The sequence below is a fragment of the Gobio gobio genome, assembly GCF_949357685.1.
Source record: "Gobio gobio genome assembly, chromosome: 17".
Lineage (NCBI taxonomy): Eukaryota > Metazoa > Chordata > Actinopteri > Cypriniformes > Gobionidae > Gobio > Gobio gobio.
Genome location: NC_137110.1, coordinates 26439071 through 26463304, shown reverse-complemented (window position 1 = coordinate 26463304; position 24234 = coordinate 26439071). Strand labels below are relative to the sequence as shown.

General features: G+C 38.0%; 1 protein-coding gene across 1 annotated transcript in view; it reads left to right on the top strand.

Moving 5' to 3' along the window:
* Positions 1-24234, top strand: part of tgfbr3 (transforming growth factor, beta receptor III) — a 135194-nt gene that overhangs the window by 29062 nt on the left and 81898 nt on the right. The window contains exon 3 of the mRNA XM_079840947.1: positions 20699-20886. Coding sequence (XP_079697073.1) covers positions 20699-20886 — 188 coding nt within the window. The remainder of the gene's footprint in view (positions 1-20698; positions 20887-24234) is intronic.

Sequence of the window (24234 nt, the reverse complement as noted above, 5' to 3'; positions counted from 1 at the left end):
AGAAGGAGGGCTGACTTTTGACTTGTCTGTTATCGACTGCCTGCCCTCTGACCTTAAAAGGGCTGATGGTATGCCCATGAGTGTTTTACTGCTTGTGAAACACTGATTCAACATGCTCATTTCCTCAGCGTGCCCTTCCTGACTAACCTTACAGAACAGTCTTTATTTATTGTGAGCCCACCTTGTCATGAGTGCCATCAGACATTTCTACTACTAATAGTTATTATTACTATTAATACACCAGTGATCCCTATATTAATATTAAACCTCTGGTGCTCTTCGGTCATTTCTGACCGGAAAATGTTCTGTTTTGAAATGTTAAAAATCACAGCTTCATCGGAATGATATAAAACTTGGTGACTTTTCTTGCATTAGGTATATAAACACAAAAAAAAATTGGGGTCATGATTCGAGCATGCTAATTGGTCGTAAAAAAATAAGTAGCGTTCATTGTCTTCGGTCATAAATGACCGACCATAGGAAATGAATGGGAAATCGGCAAAAACACAAAAATTCTCTGAATATTTGTGTGTACAATCTACAAATCGGCCACAATGCTGAAAAAAAGTACACAGCAGTAAAGGAGTGACACTCTAAAACATCAACAGTGTGATATTGACACATCCACTCACACACACACACGCACACTTATACACACACACACACACACACACACACACACACACACACACACACACACACACACACACACACACACACACACACACACACACACACACACACACACACACACACACACACACACACACACACACACACACACACACACACACACACACACACACACACACCTATGAAAAACTGAGCCTATGAACCACATTTTGAATTTTTAAAAATCACAGCTTCATCTGAAAAATATGAAACTTGGTGACTTTTCTAGCATTAGGTATGTTAACACACAAAAAAGTGAGGGCATGATTCAAGCATGCTAAGTGTGCCACTTGTGCTCTTCGGTCATTAATGACACCATTAGAAATGAATGGGAAATCTGCAAAAACACAAATTCACAGAAAAAATCTATATTTCTAACAACAACAAAAAAATCTAAAACTTTATAATAAATAGTTTTTGAGATTTTTTTAAATATATATTCAAATCCATCAAAAAAAAAGAAATAATTAAATGTGTTCAAAAGAGACCTAGGGAATTCTCCATAGAGACCTCTAGTGATTACACCCATGGTTGCTTGATTTCTTAAATAATTCCAAAAGAGGGCGCTAATCTGCCTTGAAAAAAATTATTTTGAAGGCCTAGTCTCTATTTTAACCTGAAATACTGCAATAATTTATTTATTTATTTTTTAAATTACAATTTATTTATTTTTTTATAACTTTCAATGGCAAAAATAGACCATAATTATTGCATAAATATTGAAAAATACCATCAAATCATCTCAAAATATTATTGAAGAAAAATAAATTGCATTGGTTTTACTGGGGTGGAGGAAGTTTAATTTTTAGGTGTCCGGTCACTTATGACCGGGAAGACAACCAATGCAACCCCTAAACGAAGAGCACCAGAGGGTTAATATTATAAATATAAATTTCGTTTTATTCTAGTTTTAAAATTGAAATTGAAACAATTTATAAAAAATATAATAATAAAAAAAAATCATTTATTTACAATGTTAGCAGGGTTCTTCCAAAGATAGTTTGAAACTAAAAACATCAGTCAATCTACATACAGTATGTTCAGAAATGCATCTAATTGAATGGTTAAGTTCGTTTCAGCGCTTTTGGAAGGTTTGGAGCATATCTTCCAAGAGGATGTGGCGGCTCTCAACCGATGACTTGAGAAACATGACGTCTTTGTTTATCTGAGGAGAGTCCTAGTAGAAGAGCTGCCGTGGAGGGAAGAAGAATCACTGTACAAACAGCCACAGGACTTGGAGTGTTTACTCTGATATTGGACCTTCTCTTTCCCTGTTTATGTGCTACAGAAAACAGTTGCCTCAAGTTTATTCAGGTGCTATTACAAAAGAGACTCTTCTACGTGTCCTTGTGTGTTTCTTTGTGAACATTACTGATGCAATTTACTCATGCATGAACAACAAATCTTCATGAAGACATTTAGCCTTGTCTTGAATTTCTTGTACGTTTGAACAAGAGAACTGGAGTACTTGAGTGTATCCAAGGACCTCAAAGAGGGACTGTTTTCTTATTAAAAGCAAAAAAAAAAAAAAAACTATGTATATGCTAAAAACTATTGAAAACGCATGTTCCCCTTTGTGCACCCCATTGTTGAGGAGTCAGCCAGTAGTGCTGTGCTGTTCTTATGCTGACAATGCAGTGAGGTCAGAGGAATGTTTAGTTTGCCATTACGGTAAGAGGCGCTACGGGGAACAAGCTGTACAAGTATCATTGAAAAGCACTTTCCTGCCTGACTGAATGGTGGACTATTTTCTACCAATGAAACACCACGAAATATCCTGCTGTTCCATGGTGCTTTTGATCGATTAACTATTGATTATGATGAAGTAACTGCCAAAACAATAGCCTTCTTAGAGAGATGTGTCTGTCTTCGTCTTTCTCTATTGATCTTGGTGATTTATTGCAAACGTTTGTATTTGGCTGCTTCTTCAACTTTGGAGGTTGATATTTATTCAAATGTAACAGACTAGTGACTACTATGCGTAGCTTTAAATGTTTTGCCCTTGTTGCAGACCCAGACTCTCAGTTTATTAAAATCCATCATTAAATATAACATTTATTCTTTTTAGAATGACATCTGTCACATAAGCCAAGTTTTGTTATCAAAAAAGTGAATATGCAATTTTACGCAATTTGCTGTCTCCAGCAGGTTTCCATCCAATTAGCCTTTTACTGATAAAATGATGGGCATAATGACATCATCCCTAAAAAAACGCATTGTCGCATAGGTTTTGTCTGATGTTTTAGAGGTAACACATCTTATTCTTACCAATAGCAATACAATTATTTAATATACAATTTAATAATATGAAAATAATAAATTGTGCCTTTAAACTACAGGGAAACGGTACTTTAACAGGAGCAATGCCACAAATGTCATGTGACACCACATTTACGTTAAAGGGGCTATATGCAACTTTTTCCCCAAAATAAACGTAACTATAGCCTTTTTATTTTACCATTTATGACTCAAACATCTCCTGATGAGCATACTGACACCTTGTCCGCTCACAGTGGGTGCACCTATAAGCCTGTATCCTATTTTTCATATTTTCTGACGGGTCGTCTTTTCCCGCGCTGTCTGCGGATGTGACGTCAAGCGCGTTCATGTTAAACGTTTCAGATCACTCGGCCACCACCGCTAGTCAGCAAGTAGCCTACACTCGCAAGCAGTGCAATGGATTTAACGAATACACAGAAGAGACCCAGGACAACTCGGACACCAACAGTAACTCCACAGAAGACTAAAAAAGTTAAACCCCTGACAAGTGGCCAAAAAAGGTCGAAGATTGAGAGACCGGCGGACTAGAGTGAACATCGGCTTCGCATTTGAGCCTTGGAGGGAGCTCAGATCTGTGTTGGGAATACGAAATGACCCAGAAATGGCTTTTTTTCTTATTCTTATTTTCATTCAGAAATGATGCATCAAGATAAGATTTAGAATTTTATATATATTTATTTATGTATATATAAAAAACAAAAATATGAATAGTGCATCAGTAATGTAAAGTCTTTTTGGGTGTCTAGAAAAGCGCTATATAAAACTGATGGATTATTTATTATATAGCCGTGTAAAGCTACATTATATTGTTTGTTGTTTCTATATCTTAACAAAAAATAAGAGGTAAATGAAGATGTAAATTGTGATGCATTTTATTTCACATATTTCACACATGTAGTCAATAAATATTGCTAAATAGTATTATGTATATGTGTCTTTCATACTTGGTGATAGTAAGCTACTTGTGTATAATAAGTGGTCAAGGACAGTGCTCAGTCGTCAAGGACAGTGCTCAGATTTGTGTTTTTAATATTCTACGAAAGTTTCGGTCTGTGCGCCCTTCATCAGCGTGTAGGCCAATGGCGAAATGGGTTTATTTATTTATTTAATGTATACATTTTTTGTGTAGTTTGTCAGCTACACGTTTGACGTTTTGATAAGAGAACACTTATCTCAAACAATATATGTATTTGACTGTTCTTACCTCTGTAAACATAATGTTGACCTCCTTGCAGCAGATGACTTGTGAAGTGTGTACGTACGAGCGCGCGCTGCGAGAGCGAGCAGAAATGAAGAGCAGTTCTGTTTTTTGGCCACAGGTGTCAGTCGCGAGTTTAAATTTCAGAAAAACGCATATAGCCCCTTTAAAGCTCTTTTTTAAAAGAAAAAAAAGTGTTTCCAAACAATTTTTTCACGACATTTGAAGTATTGGCATAGATTTTATACGCTAAAGTTAGACGGAAAAAGATTGTGTTGACATTTGCAAAAAAAAAAATATAATTGGCACTTCCATCAGCTATATCGGTAAAGATTTTGATGCAAACATTTTTTAGCAAAAAAAATCCTTGGATGGAAACCTGGCTATAGTTGAGTTTTTCCCTTTTTTTTTTTTTTTAAACAAAAGTTAGTGTACCTCTTTTCCAAGGCCATTTTATTCCAAATATGTTGCAACATATTCCAACATTTGATTTCCACCACATAATGTCGTGGAACCAATTTGCCAAAACATTTTCCATGAGAATGTGTTGGATGCATCTTTCCTGTACTCTTGGTGCTATGCTGCTCTCTATCTCCCCTGTCATGTGCATGTTGATGTATGATGCATACATTCCTGTTTCTTTACGTGTGTGTCAGAAAGGTGGACTGTATGTTTCGGAGGGGCGGACATTAAAGCCGGTCATGCACACACATGTGCAGGTCTGTATGGAGCAGCTGTCGACCTGTTTGTTGAGAGTCTTCCTCTCCTCTCCTCTCTTCTTTTCTTTTCTTCTCCTATCCTCTGGGAAGTGACCATGTCATCTTTTACTTCAAAGACCATTGATTTATACCTACCTTAGGAGTACCGGTGAGAGAGAGAGAGAAACCAAATGAGAGCGGGACAGAGGGCAAGTCTTATGTGAGCTTTGCCGTCTCTCTAGACCAGTAACGGTGGTCATGAATTTTACTCTGACCTCGGAGCTGCCTCTTCCCCTCTCTTTCCTCCTGCCTCAGAAATGAAAGATGTGTCCCCATCGATACACGCTTGAACGTCTGAAACCCTGTTCAATGCCATGATTGTCCCTGAACTTTTTTTACTGTTTGCCCAGACACTGATTTACAGCCCTTTATCCCCTCACAAAAATACACCTGGTAACATATTTGGACATGGAACAAAGGGTTACTCAGTCTGAAGCATTTCGTTTAAGTCAAGCTCACACTACACGACTTTTGGCTGGATTTTGCTGTCGCAGACAAATTTTCAAGGTCTACGACAAAACCCCTGGAACGCGACCAAATTGGTGCTTGTTGTGGACGCCGATGCTCTTAAAGTATGAGCAAGTCGGCGACGTGATCTGAGCCTGTCTCGAGTAGTCACAGACGTGTGCAATGCAAAGACAAGGTGGTACTAATCCAGCCAATCACAGTGCAGACGGTATTAATGGAAAAATCTCGAAATCACACGTGAATTTATGAAAGAAAACCATTCTCTGATGGTTTGTACTGCCTCTTGACCAAATGTCTTGTAGTTTGTGCACCTTGTCAGTGTTGTGTTGTGTAGTATGTGCACTGCTATGAGAAGACGATGACAAACCTTGTTGTGTATTGTGACCCAAGTGTCGTACAGGGTTCAAAAGATGTTTCTATTTATGTGCCACATAAGTGACTATTACCATTGTTGCCTCTGAAGTGCATCTTAAATCTGTCATTTGCAGTTCCTACAGGATGCTAGATGGCTGCCAAATGGGTCCAAAATTAACACTCATCAGGTGCCAAATGCGAGTTAAAAGTAGTTATTCGCTAGTTGGTCACTAACTTTATAAGGGACAAATTAATCTGTCGAAAAATAATTTTGTAATAATGTATATGTCGGCATTCAGCATATCAGTTGTTTTGAAACAAAGTCATCGCCATATACCTTGATCAGCCCACTATACTCTCTAAGACATGAATTTTTTCTTGCCCTCATGTTTTCAAAAAAGAACTGTAGCTGAGAATTGAGTTGTTTAAAACCAACCACTTAATGTTAAAATAGCTTCTCTGGCATTTGATACATGCTGGTTTAACATCACACTGATGTTAAAGTTTGTGACATCTGCTAACAGCGTACAGAATTACCTCCCACCACCTTTCTTGTCTTTCATCCATATTCTCTCCCCCTCTCTTCACCTACAAGTTGCTCCTCAGTGGCATTCTGTGAAACCATATTTCATCCACCGACAGATGAATTGAACTCCCTCTATTCCCTGTGAAGGAGTACATTGGCTTCCTGTATTTGTGGCCTCTGGCTGGACTGGGAGTGAGTTACAGTAGGATAAGCAGCGTAGGTCTAGTGATTACAGATAAAAACACAAGCAGGAAGAATATTGTGTTCATTAAATGTGCTTGATGTAGCTTCACAGAGCCTGGGAATTTCATAGAGAAGGAAAGAGGCAAAATGTTTAGAGGATTGGCCTTAATCGCTCATTTTATATGAAAACAAAGATTTGTTTCCTTATGGTTTATGTAGATAGAGTTCACCATGCTAAATCTCTGACCTCTCAGAGCCTACATCCTCCTCTGTTCCCATTTACTGTCATGAGACTAGACTTTCGGTGGTTTAGTTGAAGTAAAAACATATTTTTTATTGCTTTGCTGCACATGATCGGGTTTCAGGTTATGTAATGGTTGGAACATTGTTTTTGTTCAAGGTGTGTCTGAAAATACTGATGATGTATTTTAATGTGAAATGGTGCTCGTAAACCAATTCTATAATTTACAGTATTGCTTTTGAAGTGAAAGAGGGTATTCAATGAGAATACATGTAGGGTGGGAATTGGTTTTATCTATTGTAAATGGATTGGATTGTAAAAAAAATTACGGGCTGAAAAATACGTGAATATAAAATACAAGTTATTACATGGTAGTTTAGGGCTGGGCGATATATCGCATGACATTGTTAGGCGCATCTCGTCAGTAAAGCCGGTTCCTTGATTAGTAGTAAATCGCCATCTCCTGCTTTCAGATGGAACGGCATTTACTACACAGAGCCATAGTTCACTGACAAGCTGAGCCATATCGCATTAATTATCGCAGGCGATACGTCCGTGATAATTAATGCGATATGGCTCAGCTTGTCTGTGAACTACGGCTCTGTGTAGTAAATGCCGCTCCATCTGAAAGCAGGTGATGGCTATTTACTACTAATCAAGGAACCGGCTTTACTGACGAGATGCGCCTAACAATGTCATCCGATATATCGCCCAGCCCTATGGTAGTTACATAGTAATAACATGATTATTAATACAAGATGACTGACACAATATGTAGCTACACAGAGTCATTCATATTATGTCATAGAACACATATTAAAGGGATAGTTCACCCTGAAATGAAAATAAAACCATCTTTTACTCACCCTATCCTTCTATCTTTTTCGGACCTCAAAAGCAGAAATTAAAAAAATAGTCCTGCACGCACTCCTTCCTATAATGGCAGTGAATAGCGATCAGGCTAAACATTACAAAAATGATACAAAAGTATCACGTAATGATACAGTGAGAAGCACGCCAAATATGGAAAGTGTTCAGGAGGCATACTATAAGGTTTTGCTAAAAAGAAACCGTATTATTCAGTCAAAACACTGAGCTCGGCCGTTACTCTGTGCACGCTCCTGTGAGTGCGAGCCGTCAGCCAGCGCCGGCGCTCATGCTTACTATAACTCGCACTGTTGTCATGGTACCCAGGATAAGCACACACACACACACACACACACACACACACACACACACACACACACACACACACACACACACACACACACACACACACACACACACACACACACACACACACACACACACACACACACACACACACACACACACACACACACACAAATCTGGCTCAATTGAAACAAACGCGACTCTCGTCTTTTCTATAAGGTATATGATAAGAAATAATACAATAATACAATAATAATAATAATAATAATAAAACCTCCTGAAGTGAATATTGTGTACCGGTTGTCATGACAACATTGCGTGAGGGGCTGCTGAGTCAGTGCTGATGGCTTGCACTCATCACAGGAGCGTGCACAGAGTAACGGGGGAGCTCAGTATTTTGACTGAATAATACTGTTTCTTTCTCGCAAAACCTTATAGTATGCCTCATGAACACTTTCCATATATGGCGCGTCTCACTGTATCATTGCGTGATACTTTTGTATATTTTTTGTAATGTTTTAGCCTGGTCGCTATTCACTGCCATTATAGGAAGGAGCGCGTGCAGGACTATTTTTTAAAATTTCTGCTTTTGAGGTCCGAAAAAGATAGAAGGCCATAGGACATTTGAACAACAGCAGGGTGGGTAAAAGATGGCTTTATTTTCATTTCAGGGTGAACTATCCCTTTAAGAATGTATAGGGTGAATTGTTTTTTCACATCCAGGAACAATGGTAGGGAATTGTAGTTTTGTGTATATTGAGTTAGAGGGTTTGTTTGCTTCCCTTTAGAAATGCTGTATCAGATTTGGTTTTCCTGGCAATGAGGAACTGACATCACTTCCTGTTCCCAAATCCAGGCCGTTGGCCAGTTACCAAAAGTGTCTAGGAATAGAGTATTATTCTTGGAAGTTTCTAGCTTCATTTTTAAGTGGGCACTTTAGAAGTAATTTGAGTACTCTGAATGCCAGAAACGTTCTTGTTTTGAATTTCTACTAGAGCATTTCCTGCCTCTCCATATGACCTTATAACTCTTAGCCATGTTTCACTCTCTAAATTCAATAATGCTCAAACACTGCTTTGAGTATCTGCGGTTTGAGATAACCCTCTGTTATTTTACCCTGAAGATTTAATCAGCGTGAAAGGAGAAATAATTCTCTCAGAAGATCCGAGGACATAAAAGCAAACTGTGGAGCATTAAAAGTGAAGTGAGAGGGAAGTGCCAGAATCCCTCTCCAGTCTCTGTAAAAGCAATACTTGACCCAAAAAATTAAAAGACTTCATTTCCTCACCCTTGCATTGTTTCAAACCTGTATGAGTTTCTTTTGTGGAACACAAGAGAAGAAACTTTGAAGGCTGTGCTGGTTGCTAATTTCTGCCAAATTACAATAAATGGGGACTGAAGCTTTAAATCACCATAAAATAATCATAAAAGTTGTCTGGACTACTCTGCGCTATACTACCAGTCATACAATAGCTTTGTGTTAATTCATTGAACTGAAATTAATGAAACCGCACATACAGAATCGTTCTTTTGAGTCAGATCTTTCTTAAAGAATCACTTGAACTAGTTCATAAAATGGGTCTGAAACTCATTAATTCACAATTCAGACTGATTGAGTTGATTTAAAGGGATAGTTTGTCATTTTCTACTCATTTACCAACCAAAATGTTGTTTCAGACCTGTGTGTTCCTCACTCATTACATTAGAAGACGTATATGCACTTATGGACTACTTTAATGGCGCTTTTACCCCTTTTTGAAGCTTGAAATCTTCGGTCCCCATTCATTGTAATTGCATGGAAAAGAGCAACCAGCACAATCTACAGAATTTCTCCTTTTGTGTTCCACTGAAGAAAGTAAGGTTTAGAATGGCATGTGAAAGTTAAAGATGAGAGAGTTTTCTCTTTGCTGTGAACTGTTCCTATAAAGCTCTCAAGAGCATCAGAAAGGTTTTTGAGCCTCATCAGATGCACAACTCATCTTTCACTTTCTCCCACTCAGTGAGCACTCTGAATAGTTTCTGTGTTGTACAGTATAGAAGCTCAAACATGTGGTCCCACGTAAAGCTCCGGAAAGTCATGCATCAAAGCTTCTCACTGTATGAGCTCAACAGGGCGGCACACAAGTGCATGTGCTTGTGTGGAAACACACTTACACTCTTACTTTTGTACACACTCACTACTGCACTATCATCTCTATTTTCTGATGTATCTTTTCATTCGGTCAGAACAGTGTGGGGTTTTTTTTTGTGTGGTTTTGCCGACAACCTGTCATTCAGGTCATTTAATTGGCAGCTATGAGTTCGGACACTATGTATTTCCCCACCTGAGAATTTGTGACAGGATGTGTGTGCAAATGCGATATTTTTGCAAGTAAGCAAGATAATGATGCTGGTAGAGATAGATGTGAATTTACTGTAAATGGCAGGGAGCTGTGCGTGTTGTCAGAAATGTGTGGTGTAGACCCAGTTACAGATGTGGCGTGAGTTTGTCACTCAGCATCAATGAAACAGGTGCATGTGGGCGTAAGTAACACATTTGTCTTTGCAAGGCAATGGCAGGTTGTCACAATGTTTTTTTTGTGTGTTTTTTTGCAACACAGTATGTGTTTACATTACATTGCACAGTTCCTCTGGAGCTAGAAAAAGTATTTGTAAGAAGTACATATTGCTTATTGTGGTAATTCATAAAATATAACGTCGCTGCCCGATGAAACTCACGTATGTCCAAAACGCTTACTTTTCAGGAAGTGAAAAAAACACTGTATTTCAAAAGCAGTTGAATGTAGCGTTGTCATACTTGGTACGGCATCTTTACATGTAACCATATTCTTGCCAGTGTAATGATATAATCCACATTTGACCAAAATTGAGTTTAAATGGACATACGTGCATATTTTACAGTAACGGTGGTCGATACGCGTTCTTCCGATCATTAAATAGAATGGCCAAGTCGCGTTTCATATTGACAGAGGAATACGCTCAGTTTATTAAATAGCCTACATCTTAGTTTATTAAATACGCTTAGTTTATTTAATATTAATTATACATTTATTAAATGTCTCTTGCAAACTATGAAGGGACAATGAATCAATACACTGACATGGTAATGCTAGACAGATACTTTGTTTGTACAGTCCTACCGTAATTTTGTCACTCCTAGACGTACGTCTGGTGTCAGGGGGGAAACGTTTACCTCGATGAAGGAAAGTCATTGTCTCACCAGGCTATGTTTATTTGGCAATGTACTGCAGAAAAGAAAAGTGAAAATTAAGATGCAACTTCACGAGACCGGCGAGATGCTTCCACAGGGCGGGAGATACGCGGCGTGATTGACAGCTTTGACACCAAATGGATATACGTGAAAATCAGATGACATGATTTCACAACTTTTCATTGGCCATTTAGATATGTGAAGCACACTGTATACGGAAATGAACCTGGACATTCAATCCGTCGAAAAATCTCAAAATCTGCAAAATGGACATACGTGGTTTTCATCGGACAGCGACGATAAAAAAAATATAAACATAAAAATATAAAAAAATTACACCATTTTAAGCACACTATCGATACTTGTAAAATATATAAAACCTTTTTATTGACAACTCATGAGCTTAATCAGGTATATGCGTTTAAATACAACTTTAAATTCATTTGTACTTTTTGGGCGAATAGACATTGTCACAAAGCAGCTTTACAGGGTGTCAGACCTAAAACCCCTCATAGAGGCAACACACAGCAACGAAACCTCCATGAGTGTAAGGAAGAAGACTTTAGAGGAACCGAGGATGAAAGTGCAGAGCTGGTAGAATACGACATCAGAAGACAGATCCAGAGGTGTATCTGAAAGTGTTGGGATTTAAAGCTGAGCTCTTTTAAGGTGCGAGGGAGCTGGGCTGCTTTTCATGCCTTTAGGCCTGCTGAACCGAACAACGGTGTCTCTCATTCTTGTATTTCTGTGGGCGTCCAGCCTGTAGCTAGCAGACAGCCACAGACCCTAACAGCTGCCAGATAGGACCAGTTTGTCCTCTGCTCGCTGAAAGAGGGAGCACAGACACACAGACAAAGGGAAATTTTTTTTGGAGATATGTAGAACAGTGATTCTCAACCAGAGGGAGTGGAAAGTCTTCAATTTGGCTTTCATAGATCAATAAAACAGAATGACCAGAGACAGTATAAGGGGGGCAAGATGGACCACTTGAAGGCAAATTAAAAGAAAAATCAATGTGGTGACTTTAGCAATAGATGTCCTGCCTTTTAAATAACAGAGCCAAGGCAGTTGCACATTTGCTCAACCTTTTTTGTTTTTTACGTTTTGAGCTAAAGAAGAAAAATCAATACAGTTTATATTTGCAGTGGTGGACAGCAACAAAGCATTTTTACTTCATTACTGAAAATAAGTGCATTTTTCAAGTATCTGTGGGACACAGTTATTGACTTTATTACATTCCAAAGCATAATATCATACATTTACTCCAATACATTTCATAAAAACATAGTTGTGATAGCGATGCCTTTTTAATGAACGAGCCGATTCTTTTCAATGAAAGATCTGAATCAGTTTGAAAATTACTCTGAACGTTTCAAATGATACAAAACTAGTGTTTTTCGAACGATTTAAAATGTATTCATAGTTTACTCAGAAGAACAATACCATATATATATATATATATATATATATATATATATATATATATATATATATATATATATATATATATATATATATATATATATATATATATATATATATATATATATATATATATATATATATTAGCCTAGAAATCTAGACGCACCCTAGCGGCAGAACATTTATTTTGCAGCGAGTGTAGTCTAGCAACTCTCGGTAGACCTGAGAGCTGGAAAAACCAAACTCTGGTCAGGCCAATCACAGCGTGTGTTGAGTCGGTGGGCGGGCTTAACATAATGCCGAATACCGAACCGTGACTTCAAAACTGAGGTTTTGTGTGCCGTTACACCCCTAAAAGTTCAAAAGTATATATATATATATGTCAATTAAAACTAAACGTTTTTTAAAGATATTGCTGTAAACTATGTAGGGAACCCTTACTTGCACATTAATATTAGCCCAAACTATTAGCCTAAATTCAGTTGCAATTTATTTTTTGATATAATAATCAACACTCAAATAACAGATTGAATGCAAACTTGTAGACTTCACATAAGGAAGTTTTTGCATTAACTTCTAAATCTAGTTATAAAATTATGTTTTTCTCCAATTCGTTGTTGAAAGATAATCATTTATACACTGTCAAACTGTGTATAAATGTAAACATGCATTAAATAATCCAGACATCACTAACAGGTTCAGTAGTATATTATGAATATTTAGGCTAATATAGTGCATATATTTAGTGAAAGAGTTAATCTCTCTAGTGAACTAACAGCTGTGGACTTTGAATGACTCCTGAGGTAAATGTGATGCTACGTGACATTGTTTAAAAGCTGTTTTATTGACGCCTTTCATGCTGTTGAAACACTGATTGAGGGATTACACGACATGATGCGTTTCAGTAGTTGTAATGTATCCACCACATACCTTAAGATATTAATTCATGTTTATTCTTTAGGAAGAGATGATCGTGTTCACTCGCGCGCCACACGCTTGAACTGACGCGCTCAGAGCCGTTGAAAAACAGTTACGACACTCTCTTTTTCTATGGCTCTGGAAGCGCCTATACAGTGACCAGTCACGTCACATTAAAGAGCTTCAAAACGGCCTTTATCGTTTGTATTTCGTGATAAAATGGACTGAATACTTAATATGTTCGTGTGGGAACTTGGATTGAAGTATGTTCTGCGCTTAAAACAAGCCTACTGTTAACTGTTAAAGATGGTTTTCGGAGCCGTTCGGTACACGCGTGCACTGCACCGAAAGCCCTGTACCGAAATGTGCCACGACAGCTAGAAGCTTACCACACTGGACAAAGCGATCATTGCAAATCCATTAGAAGTAATGCGAGCATTTGGAGTACATCAGAAATAGAACGGGGCATCAGTTTACTGTCCAAATTTTTCTTGTGTTGCTCTGCATCGTGCCGGGCCGCATCCAGTGTAGACAGCATCACTGATTATAATGGATTCTATTTGCTTTTGTCACATCTCACAGCTCACGTCTGTTGTAGGCACAGTGTTATGCTCACCAAGGCTGCATTTAAAACCGTAATATTGTGAAATATTGTTAAAATTGAAAAGCATTACTCCAGTCTTCAGTCTCACAGAAATAATTCTAGTATGCGGATTCAAGAAACAGTTCATATTATTACCAATGTTGAAAACTTTTTCTGCTGGTTAACGTTTTTTTGGCAACTGTGATATTCTTTTTTCAGGATTCTTTAGAAAGTTCAAAAAGTTCTAACATTTATAAATGTCTTTACTTTTCACTCAATTCAATGCGCCATCCGGTCATTGCTGAATAAAAGTATTAAGGCACTTAAAATAAAAAATATCAGGGCTGTAAGAGCTTTTTGGGGAGCAACGTTGTAATAAAAGAGAGAAGATAGCTTTGGTGACATTGATGACAGTTTCCTTTTTTCCCTCTGCCTTACAGCCTCAGACAGGTTGTCTTTCCAGATGAGAGAGTACAGTCCATTTGTTCCAGTTTAGAGAATGTAATGAAAGACATTTATTTGAAATTCATCTCGAGAATGTTTTAATAACTATTATTTGTCTTGCATTGGACTAAATTCTTCTTTTCGTCTCCCAAAGCTCAGCAGGAAACCATGGATGACACACATTTCACTCACCATTAGATTTGTTCTTTAATATATGTCTTGTGCTTTATAAACTTTAAAAAATGTGGTGTTTTTCCAGATAATTTGAAAAAATAATCTTACAGCATCAATTTAGAATAAAACTCTCCTCCAGAAGACCCTTTTTTAAAATAAATATCTTGAAATGTACACTATAGAAAACGAATGTATTGAAAGCATACGTGTTCATTTTTTTTCCTCATGGGATTTTTAATCACAGTTAAAAACATCCTTCTCGTCAGGATGGGAATGCACTTTTGTTTATGACCCCTTCCTTTTTTGTTGGGGAATCTCACAACAAATGCTCGGCTTCCCTCTATTATTCTCCAAATCATCCGTATTTTCTTCCCCGAAGCACTTTGCCTTGTGGGCCCTTTTCCCTAAGCAGTTAAATAAAGAAACAACATGGCTGCCCAATAAGAGCTGTAATCTTTTGGCTGTCTTCCAGACTCTGGCTGGCTGGTGCTTGTTATTCCTCGGTTCACTCTGTGAAGGAAAAAGTGAGTTTGAGTGATCTCAGACTTTGGTGAGGGACGAAGGCGTGATGCCGTCGGTTAGACAGGCAACAAACTCTGTTCCGCTGGGAGGAAGAGGAGGTAGTGGAGGAGGATGGAGTATTGAAGTCACACATGTGACTGTTAACCTCTTTATCTGTGATTTTTAAAACCTTTCATTCTTGATCTACGTGTTCTCCAAAAAGGGCTGTTCCTATTAGAGCACATCAAAGTGCAGTTTCCTTGCGCACTTGCGAATTGACGTCAAGGGTTATGTGAGACCGATAAAGACCGTAGAAAGGAAAAAACTGAAATTCCAAGGTAATTCAAGGCACGAATGCAAGTGTTTCTGTCATCACAACAAATACCCTATGTGCAAAGTTTCGGGGTCTGTATTTTTAAAAATATTTTTGAAAGAAGTCTATGCTTACCAAGGCTGCATTTAATTGATCAAAAATATACTGTAAAATCTGTAATATTGTAAATATTATTAGGAAAAGATAAATGTTCTAAATTCTTTATTGTCACTTTTGATCAATTGAATATGTACTTAATGTTACTGACCCCAAATGCTGCAATGGTATTGTATATAGGAATTCACCTAAATATTTTGATTCTGATATTATTTACTTAATGTAATGTCATTCCAAACCAATATGACTTTCCATCTGTGTGGAACATTGAGAAAAAAAAAGTCCTGGGGGTAATTTTTTTTATTCTTTTGTGGTACTTTTTGCCCCTGTCCTCATTTACTTTCCTTATATGGACAAGAGTGACCATTATATTCTTCAAAGTGTACGATTTGTGTTTTATGCAAGAAAAAAAGTAATATGGAAAGACATGAGGGAATGCAAAATATCACCAATTTTTTTTTGCTTTCATAACACTTTACCTGAAGACATACATACAACAGTTTGAAGAGATTAATCTTTCTTTCTCCCTTACACACACACACACACACACACACACACACACACACACACACACACACACACACACACACACACACACACACACACACACACACACACACACACACACACACACACACACACACACACACACACACACACACACACACACACACACACACACACACACACACACACACACACACACACCATAATAGTTTCCAAATGTTTTTCTGATCATTATCGCAGTGTGGTTGTGTGTGTGTTTGTTGTGTTGGAGCTGAAATGTGAGTGGTGTGTGGACAGAGAGAGAAAGAGAGACCTGCAAGAGAATTTAACCTCAAGCTCTCTCATGGGAGCTTACATCCTAAGGAAAAGAGTTTGTGCGTTTACATGTGTCACTCAGTGCGGTTGAGGAATGTGTGCATTAAAGTTATCATTTGTCAAAAAAAAAAAAACCCTCAATCGTTCAGTTAGCTATTGGGCAGTTCCCCACTTCTGTATGATGATTCAGTATATAGATTATAGATATGATTATTTAGCTAGCTTCTGCAATTCTAAACTGAAATTATTAGTCTCAACCTCCTGCGTATTGCTTGCTAAAATGGCTGTCTCCGGTGAAATCTGGTGAGAAATCTTCCAGCTAGCCGCACAGAAACGCTACATCCTAGACTGTGTGCTGTCAAATTAGTTAATGCATTTGCAAGAATGCAAGAGCATACTTCTTTCAAGTTCAAAGTTATGCTCTATTAAGTTATACATGTGTTTAGACATACTACATCTATTATGACATCTCCTCCATTTACTGTAAAAACAACAACAACTAGCTGCTGTGGTTAGTAGAACCTTACCGTAGAAAAATATGGTAGCAATATTTCAAGTTTTACAGATTGACCATACATTTACAGTTTATATTAAATGTATATTTCACAAGCTGAGGTACATACTAGGTATGTGGTGTCATACCCACAACAAAAACAAAAACAACACCATCAAAAAACACCATCACCACATCACTACATGAATGCAAAAAAACATGAATTGAGGAAAATAAGATACATAAAACCCTAATCTACATAACTAAGAAGAAAACAGTTATTCAATGAAAAAACGAGTGGTGTCACACAGAGAATTGTGGGAATGTCAATTAGTTCAAAGTTTTTTTTACTGTAAATTACAAAATGCCTTGTTCTTTTTCATTTCCAAAATCTGTAAAATTGCATGAAAAGATGCCCATTAAACCACTAAACAAAGATGCCATTAAACAAGTGTTTATAATATTAGATTTTTAAATACTCTATGGTCCCTATTTTAATGATCTGAGGGTATGCATGGCGCAGGTCCACTTGGGGCATGCCCAAATCCACTTTTGCTAGTTGAACGACAGAAAAAACGGTCGGTGTGCCAGGCGCATGGTCCAAAAGGGTTGTACATGTTCTCTTAATGAGTCATGGGTGTGTTTTGGGCGTAACATGCAATAAACCCATCTGAGTCTCCCATTCCCTTTAAAAGCCAGTTGTGCTTGCACCATAGCGGATTCGGTATTTACATGGCGGAATTTGCGAGCGGAAAGACTGAACGCTTCTCTAAACCAGTTTTGTTTTGCAGTTGCCTCAAAATAGCAACACGCCCACAATGCGCCTGAACACACCTCGTTTTCAGACCAGCACCCCCATGGGCGAACAGATGGGTGCGAGTGCATTTGCTATTTAAACAACGTGGCGCTGGACGTGAGAATGATAACTGCGTCGGGCTGAAACTAGCAAAAAACACTTGCGTTGCGCCTGGCGTTGCATTGCGCCAGGCGTTGCATTGCGCCAGGTGTATGATAAGGCCCTTTATTTTGTTTCCACATTAATTTGAAGTTAAACGGTGTTGACTGATTACAAAATTTGATGTTTAGTGGCACACAGAAACCTGTGATTTTTATTTTTTTTTATTTTTATTTTTTATTCAACAGAATTGTCTTTGTGTCACAGTTTAGAGGTCTGCATTCCCGTGGCTCTCCCGCGGGAACCATGGGACCCGATCAGTTTTCTTGTGGCGCGGGAGTAAATTTCAAATTCAAAGACGGTAGCGGTCAGTAACTCAGATGTACTTTGGACGGGAGCAGGTGGTCTGACAATAGCCCGGACGCTCTTGACATCATTTGACAATAGCGTATCCGCACCTGAACTTGAAATGAACAAAACTTTCTGCAATGATGGCATTTACACAGTTCCCAGTTCCCTGCCCTGAACCTGGCAATATTTGTTCTTTGCATCCAGTCCACGAGAGCACCTCCAGAGAGAACATTCAGCCTTTGTGGTCGGATTTTGGAGGCGAGACGTTCGGTAATGAAACTGTCGTCAGTCAGCGCCATTCTGTTATTGCATGGATGTTAAAACATTTTTTATTTTGCAGCAGCTATAGCTAGTAAGCCGACAGTTTTCGTTTGTATTTTTGGCTTATAATTTTGAGTGACAGTTGTCGCATTTTTCTCTGTGACAGTATCATGATAAGACAAAATAACAAATAAAATGATTGTATAGCCAACATTTTATATTTGTTATCCCAGTCACTCTCTTTCTATAGGGGAAATTTAAATCTGGCAAAGAGGTCTTAATTTAGCGGGATCGGTCAGGTCGGGAAGAAAATCATTCTATGCGGTGGGTGCGGAATAGAACCTAGCTGGAGCGGGACGAAAAAAATAGACCTCTATCACAGTTGAAATGAAATAAAATGAAAAGTTTCCACCCTGTATCTTTTTTTTTTTTTCTCTTTGAGACTCATTGGAGACACACTGGCTTTACTGTCTGAGTCTGCTCATCTGCTCAGGTTGTCCTGAGCTTTATCGGCTGATGGGTAAATGCAATCATCCCATGCTCCTTCGGTTTCTCTTGGCAGGAGAGACATAAGCCTAGCTGTAGGGACCTCTGTCTGTACCATCAGCAGCACACACACACACACACACACATACTCATGGACACACCTTCACCCTTATTGGTCCTTCATCTACCAGATTTGGTTGCTGATTACCCTCTGAGCTCGAGAGAAACATTCTTCATTCATCTTCCCTTGTGATCTTGCTGCCATTTGGCATGTGTGTTGTTAAAGTTGACCTTCAGCTGGAAGGTGCACAGCTTATTAAAGCCCAACCTAAGCATAAATGGAGATTTAATGACCTGCAGTGAATTAGACCAGACAAGTCTTGTGACCATTTGGAACAGAACTGCACCTTGAACCTTACAGCCATCATTTCAATGTAGGTGCCAAGAGGGTCCTGTTTAACATTCATCACCGATGGCTGAACCGTATCATTAGGTGCTGTTATCTTCACACAGTGCTTGTTTTTCTCCTCATTATTCCATGATCTCTTTCTCTGTTGTGTTTCAAGGTCATGGCTCAGAGCGTGTGCCCGTTCCAATTCTCCGGTACAAACACATCACTGCTTGCTTAGTTTCTGTGGTAACAACCCCACTGACCTCATCGAATGTGGGCCAATTAGAGGAGTCTCTGATATAGGAGGGCACTAACGTGTGAAGCCTTTTTCCTTTGTGAAAGTGATTAAGAGGGTAAATCTTCCCATTTACGGAGAGAGAGAGAAAACTGTAGAGAGAGTAGAGGCTATTAAAGAGGACAGATGGATAGAAGGAGTCTTGGTAATGAGCAGGAAGTATGCAGTGTGCCAGCCTGTGTTTTTGTATAATCTTTATTATTATTATGAATTATGTATTTATTAATTTATTATGTATTTAATAATTTATATAGTAATGTTTTATATACAATATATTTTATTATTATTAATATAAATAATACAAAATATACAATTATAATTTATAATCAATATATTTGTATTTAATTTAGCATTTTTTTGATTTTGTATACATGTTAATCAAAATGCAATACTAAATTAAATATATTATTTATAAATTAGTAAAAACTATATAAATTAATAAATAAATACATAATTAGTAATGTGTATAATTTTATTTTTAACCTGCATATCATTGTAAGCAAATTGATATTTCCTTTAGTAGAACCTTCTACAATGCAGTGAAATTCATTGCGAACCAAATTACACCATAAAAAGCAATAAAGAGCATGAATGACAAACCTATTATGGATTTCATTTATGTATTAATTGCAGAATGAAGCGATGATTATGAATATGTAAACGTATGAAATGTACTTAATAAAAGCCCATTTTTATGCTGGGGCAGGTACCAAAATTTTCTAAATAAATGATATTGCTGTATTTATTTTACATTTTTTGGGTACAGTTGTACCACACAATCCATTTTCTATGTACTTAATGTATTGCCTGTTTTGTCTATTTACCCGTTTGCATAATGGCTGGCCCATATTATTTAACAATGACAGAACTGCACTATGAAAACTGCTTTCATTTTCAATTGTGCAGTGTTGTTGCTAAGAGTTTTTATTATAACTGGCTTGAACATAGCCACATGGGATACTTTGATCTCCTTCATACTTGTGGCATGGATTTTAAGTGACTGCACAGATTTCTATGTAAAGCCTGTATAATTTCTAGTGATAATATTGAAACAATAAAACACTGTATCATAAGTAAAATCAACACTATGTTTTCAGAATAATGAGAGAATGTGTATTGTATATGTATATGTAATGTGTGTTCATGCCATGGTTTCTATTATTTGCAGGTCCATTGTCTCGGAGCCCTTGTGAACTTTTGCCAGTTGGGGTGGGCCACCCGGTTCAGGCCATGTTAAAGAGTTTTACTGCCCTATCAGGCTGTGCTAGCCGAGGAACCACCAGTCTTCCTCAGGAGGTGCACATCATCAACCTACGAAAAGGCAATGCACAAGGAGGCAGAGAGAAACCAGCAGAGGTACAGTTAGGCTCCTTCACTACTAGGCCTCAAATGCAGCAACAGATCCTAATGTGCACTACAAGTCTTTTTATATGCATCCAATAGCTCGTTTCAGTCATGCCATAACTAAGCATTAGAACATGAGAGGGATGTATGTTATCAAGAATAACAGTATGACCTTAAATGTACTCTTGCTTTCATGCAACAGTTTTGAAAAATAAATAAAAATGTGAATCAAACAAACTCCAAACATAATTACAGTTACGTTTTAAAATGTACAATTTCTTGCAGTTACCACAAAAAGTAACATTCAGTAAACAAATGCTATTCCAATACAGGCTAACGTAACTAGTGTTGACACATATTAATGCATTTATTATAAATCAATATTAAAAATCAACTTATAAAGCATTTATACTATATTGTGTAGAAATAGCTGCTGTGTTGTCACTAAGGGTTTTTCAGTAGGTCATTTTCAGATTGGTGTAGTTTTTCCAGTGAGCCATTTTTTCCAATGACTAGCTATTTTGTATGATGAATTGTTACATCATGACATTTTATTGTGCAGTTTTATTGTGTTTCTCATATGCATTGAGGATTCTGATTCAATCAATTCATCGGTTTGTTCACACTGTTTGTTTGCATGTTAATATATGATTCACTGATCTAACTAAGGATTCACAGATCAAATGGATGATTCCAATTTAACCATTTCCAATTTCCAAGTCCCTTAAGCTCACCATGGCTGCATTATTTAATTAATAATAAAGTTAAAACAGTAAAGTATTATTACAAGTTAAAATAACTGTTTTTTATTTATATTTTATTTAAATGTTATTTATTACTGGGTGGCTTGACTAAATTTGAACCATTTTAAAGTGTGATGTTACATTGCAATATACATTTTCAAAGTAGCTTCCCCAACTCTGATTTGCACTTTAACAGTGGTGTAAAGTATTTGAGTAAATGTAATTAGTTACTGCACTTAAGTTAGATGTCTCAAAATTGATCGGGTGAATGCACGTTTTACACAGCTTATTGTACACGCAAATTAATCACCATTCTAAACTTAATGCACGCTGCATTGTAAAGCACACACGTACAGACAGTAGCTCGCACACTACGTGCAGATTGCATGCACACAGAAACATTCAGTATGCATAAATGTATTGTATTCAATGTTCTGTGATTTATCAATAAAATAGATCAGAAACTGAAAAGTTCTAGCATATATTTCTTAGAAACCAAAACCAACAGTTTCACTATTAGTAGAGAGATGCTGCCAGGTAGAATTCATTCACACGCAATCACTCTCTCACTAATGCATTCATATAAATGTAATCTTTACTGAGCTACTTTATCTGAATCTGATTTAGATGAGCAGAAATCCCAAAGACAAAAGAACTGATAAGATGCAGTTATGTAGGAGCAAATGCCTTGTGGGCAGCGCAGTGTCATATGCTACAACTGTGCACAAGGAAACCCACTTTCGAGTCTCGGCTCGAGGTTATTTGTTCATTAACGACGTCATCAGCGACTAGTCGACGTTGACTCGGCTTTAATCACATAAATGATCTAAAGTCATTCAACCTCAGCTGAAATGTTGTCTGATCAAATGGATGTTAAGGATCCCATGTGAGCGCTATTTTAGATAGTTCAAATAGCAATTTCACTGTTATGAAACATCAAACCACTAAACCTGGAAACCAAGAGTTGTTCAAATGGCTTCTTGGCAGAGGTGCTTCTTACAGGTTTAACTTGCAATGATGAAGTGGTTATAAACATACTTTGATTTTGAACTTGGCTGATGTGAGGTGAGTTGGCTGGGTTGTCAGGTTGTTAGTTCTCTTGTTAGTCGGTGGGGGTGTTGTAGAAACAGCGTGGGGTGCGTCCACAGGGTTTGTCTATGAATTGATGTTGTAATTGCTGGAAGAACTATTTGGCCGAGAGCACTGCTGACTCTAGATGTTCGCAGCGAGACGGTACAATCTCGTGTTTGCGTTATCACTTCTGTAATTAGAGCCTTCTCTTTAAGCACATGCACAAAAACACACTCGGGTTCACAAAATAACGAGATACGATTCTGATATGAACCCTTTCTGCCCAAGTTGTGCAGTTTTTATTCTCATTAGTAACCCGTATGGAAAAAAATATATATACTTAGAGAAAGATTGGCCTTCAAGTTTTCACATATCCCAAGAAAAACACCATTGGGCCTCAGGGAAGTTGGGGTAAGTTTTCGAGGCTCTGCCTGTACTTTTGTGAGCGAAAAGGGAGGAAGAAAGAGGCAGTTAGAGGGGCCAGAAGAAGAAAGAAAGACCGAAAGAGTGCAAATGGATGCAGTTGTCGGGCACTGTCAGCCACGCGGATCGAGAGAGGCTTTTTCTCCCTCTGAACTCTGTGTGGCTTGGGCTCACAGCTCTATTGAAACACAATATTGGTCCCTGCCGACACAGACAATGATGGCTTTAAACCGCCTCGCTTTCACTGTCGTGTGTTTTTTGCATCAGGGAGCAAGTATCACTCAACTGGGTCGGTGCAGACAAAAGGCTCTCTTCTTCACCCCTGCCAGGGTTCAAAGCCCACTTGGATTTTACTCCGTGGCGCTCCATTAGACTGCCGCTCATATCCATACCGTGTACTGTGTGCCCTCACGCATTGTAATCAGGATCGCTGTTGTTCCCTCCACCCTGATAGACAGGAAGCAGAAGAAAAGCACACTGGCCAAAGCACAGGAGCGGAGTGCTGTAAACATCCGTGCCAGAGATCAGATTGTTGTTGGTGGCTTCAGTATGTGAAACAAAAGCCTGAGGAATGCTATCTGACATATCTCAGAAGAGTAAGCAACATTGAGTGAGCGAGCAAGAGAGAGAGAGAAAGAGCGTCTTTGTTTGCAAGTTGTCAATCCCAAAGTTTAATTTGCAAACAAAAGAAACAAGTGTTTGATAAACAAAATAAATGCTTTTATAGGCAAAATTCACTCCACTCTCATGGCAGTGGATCCAATGTTCAGGATAATGCCGAATGTCAATGTGTCATGCAGAGAAAATGGATTCATTCAAACTAAAGTCGCACATAGCCAGATCTAGTCTATAGTCTCAAATATACTTTATACTTTATCAAACTATCATAACAGTGTCATTTTATTTTACCTCATCTGTCGACATGATGCTGGTGAATTGCAAAGCTTGTGCAAACATATCCACATCGCTATGATCAGAGAGTGCTTTCTTAACCTTGCTATTTTCTCACTTCTGTCATTTTTGTGTTTATTTTGTTATTAACTCTTTCCCCGCCAGCGTTTTTGAAAAAAGTAGCCAGCCAGTGCCAGCTTGTCGACATTTCCTGCCGGTACAGAGACTCGAA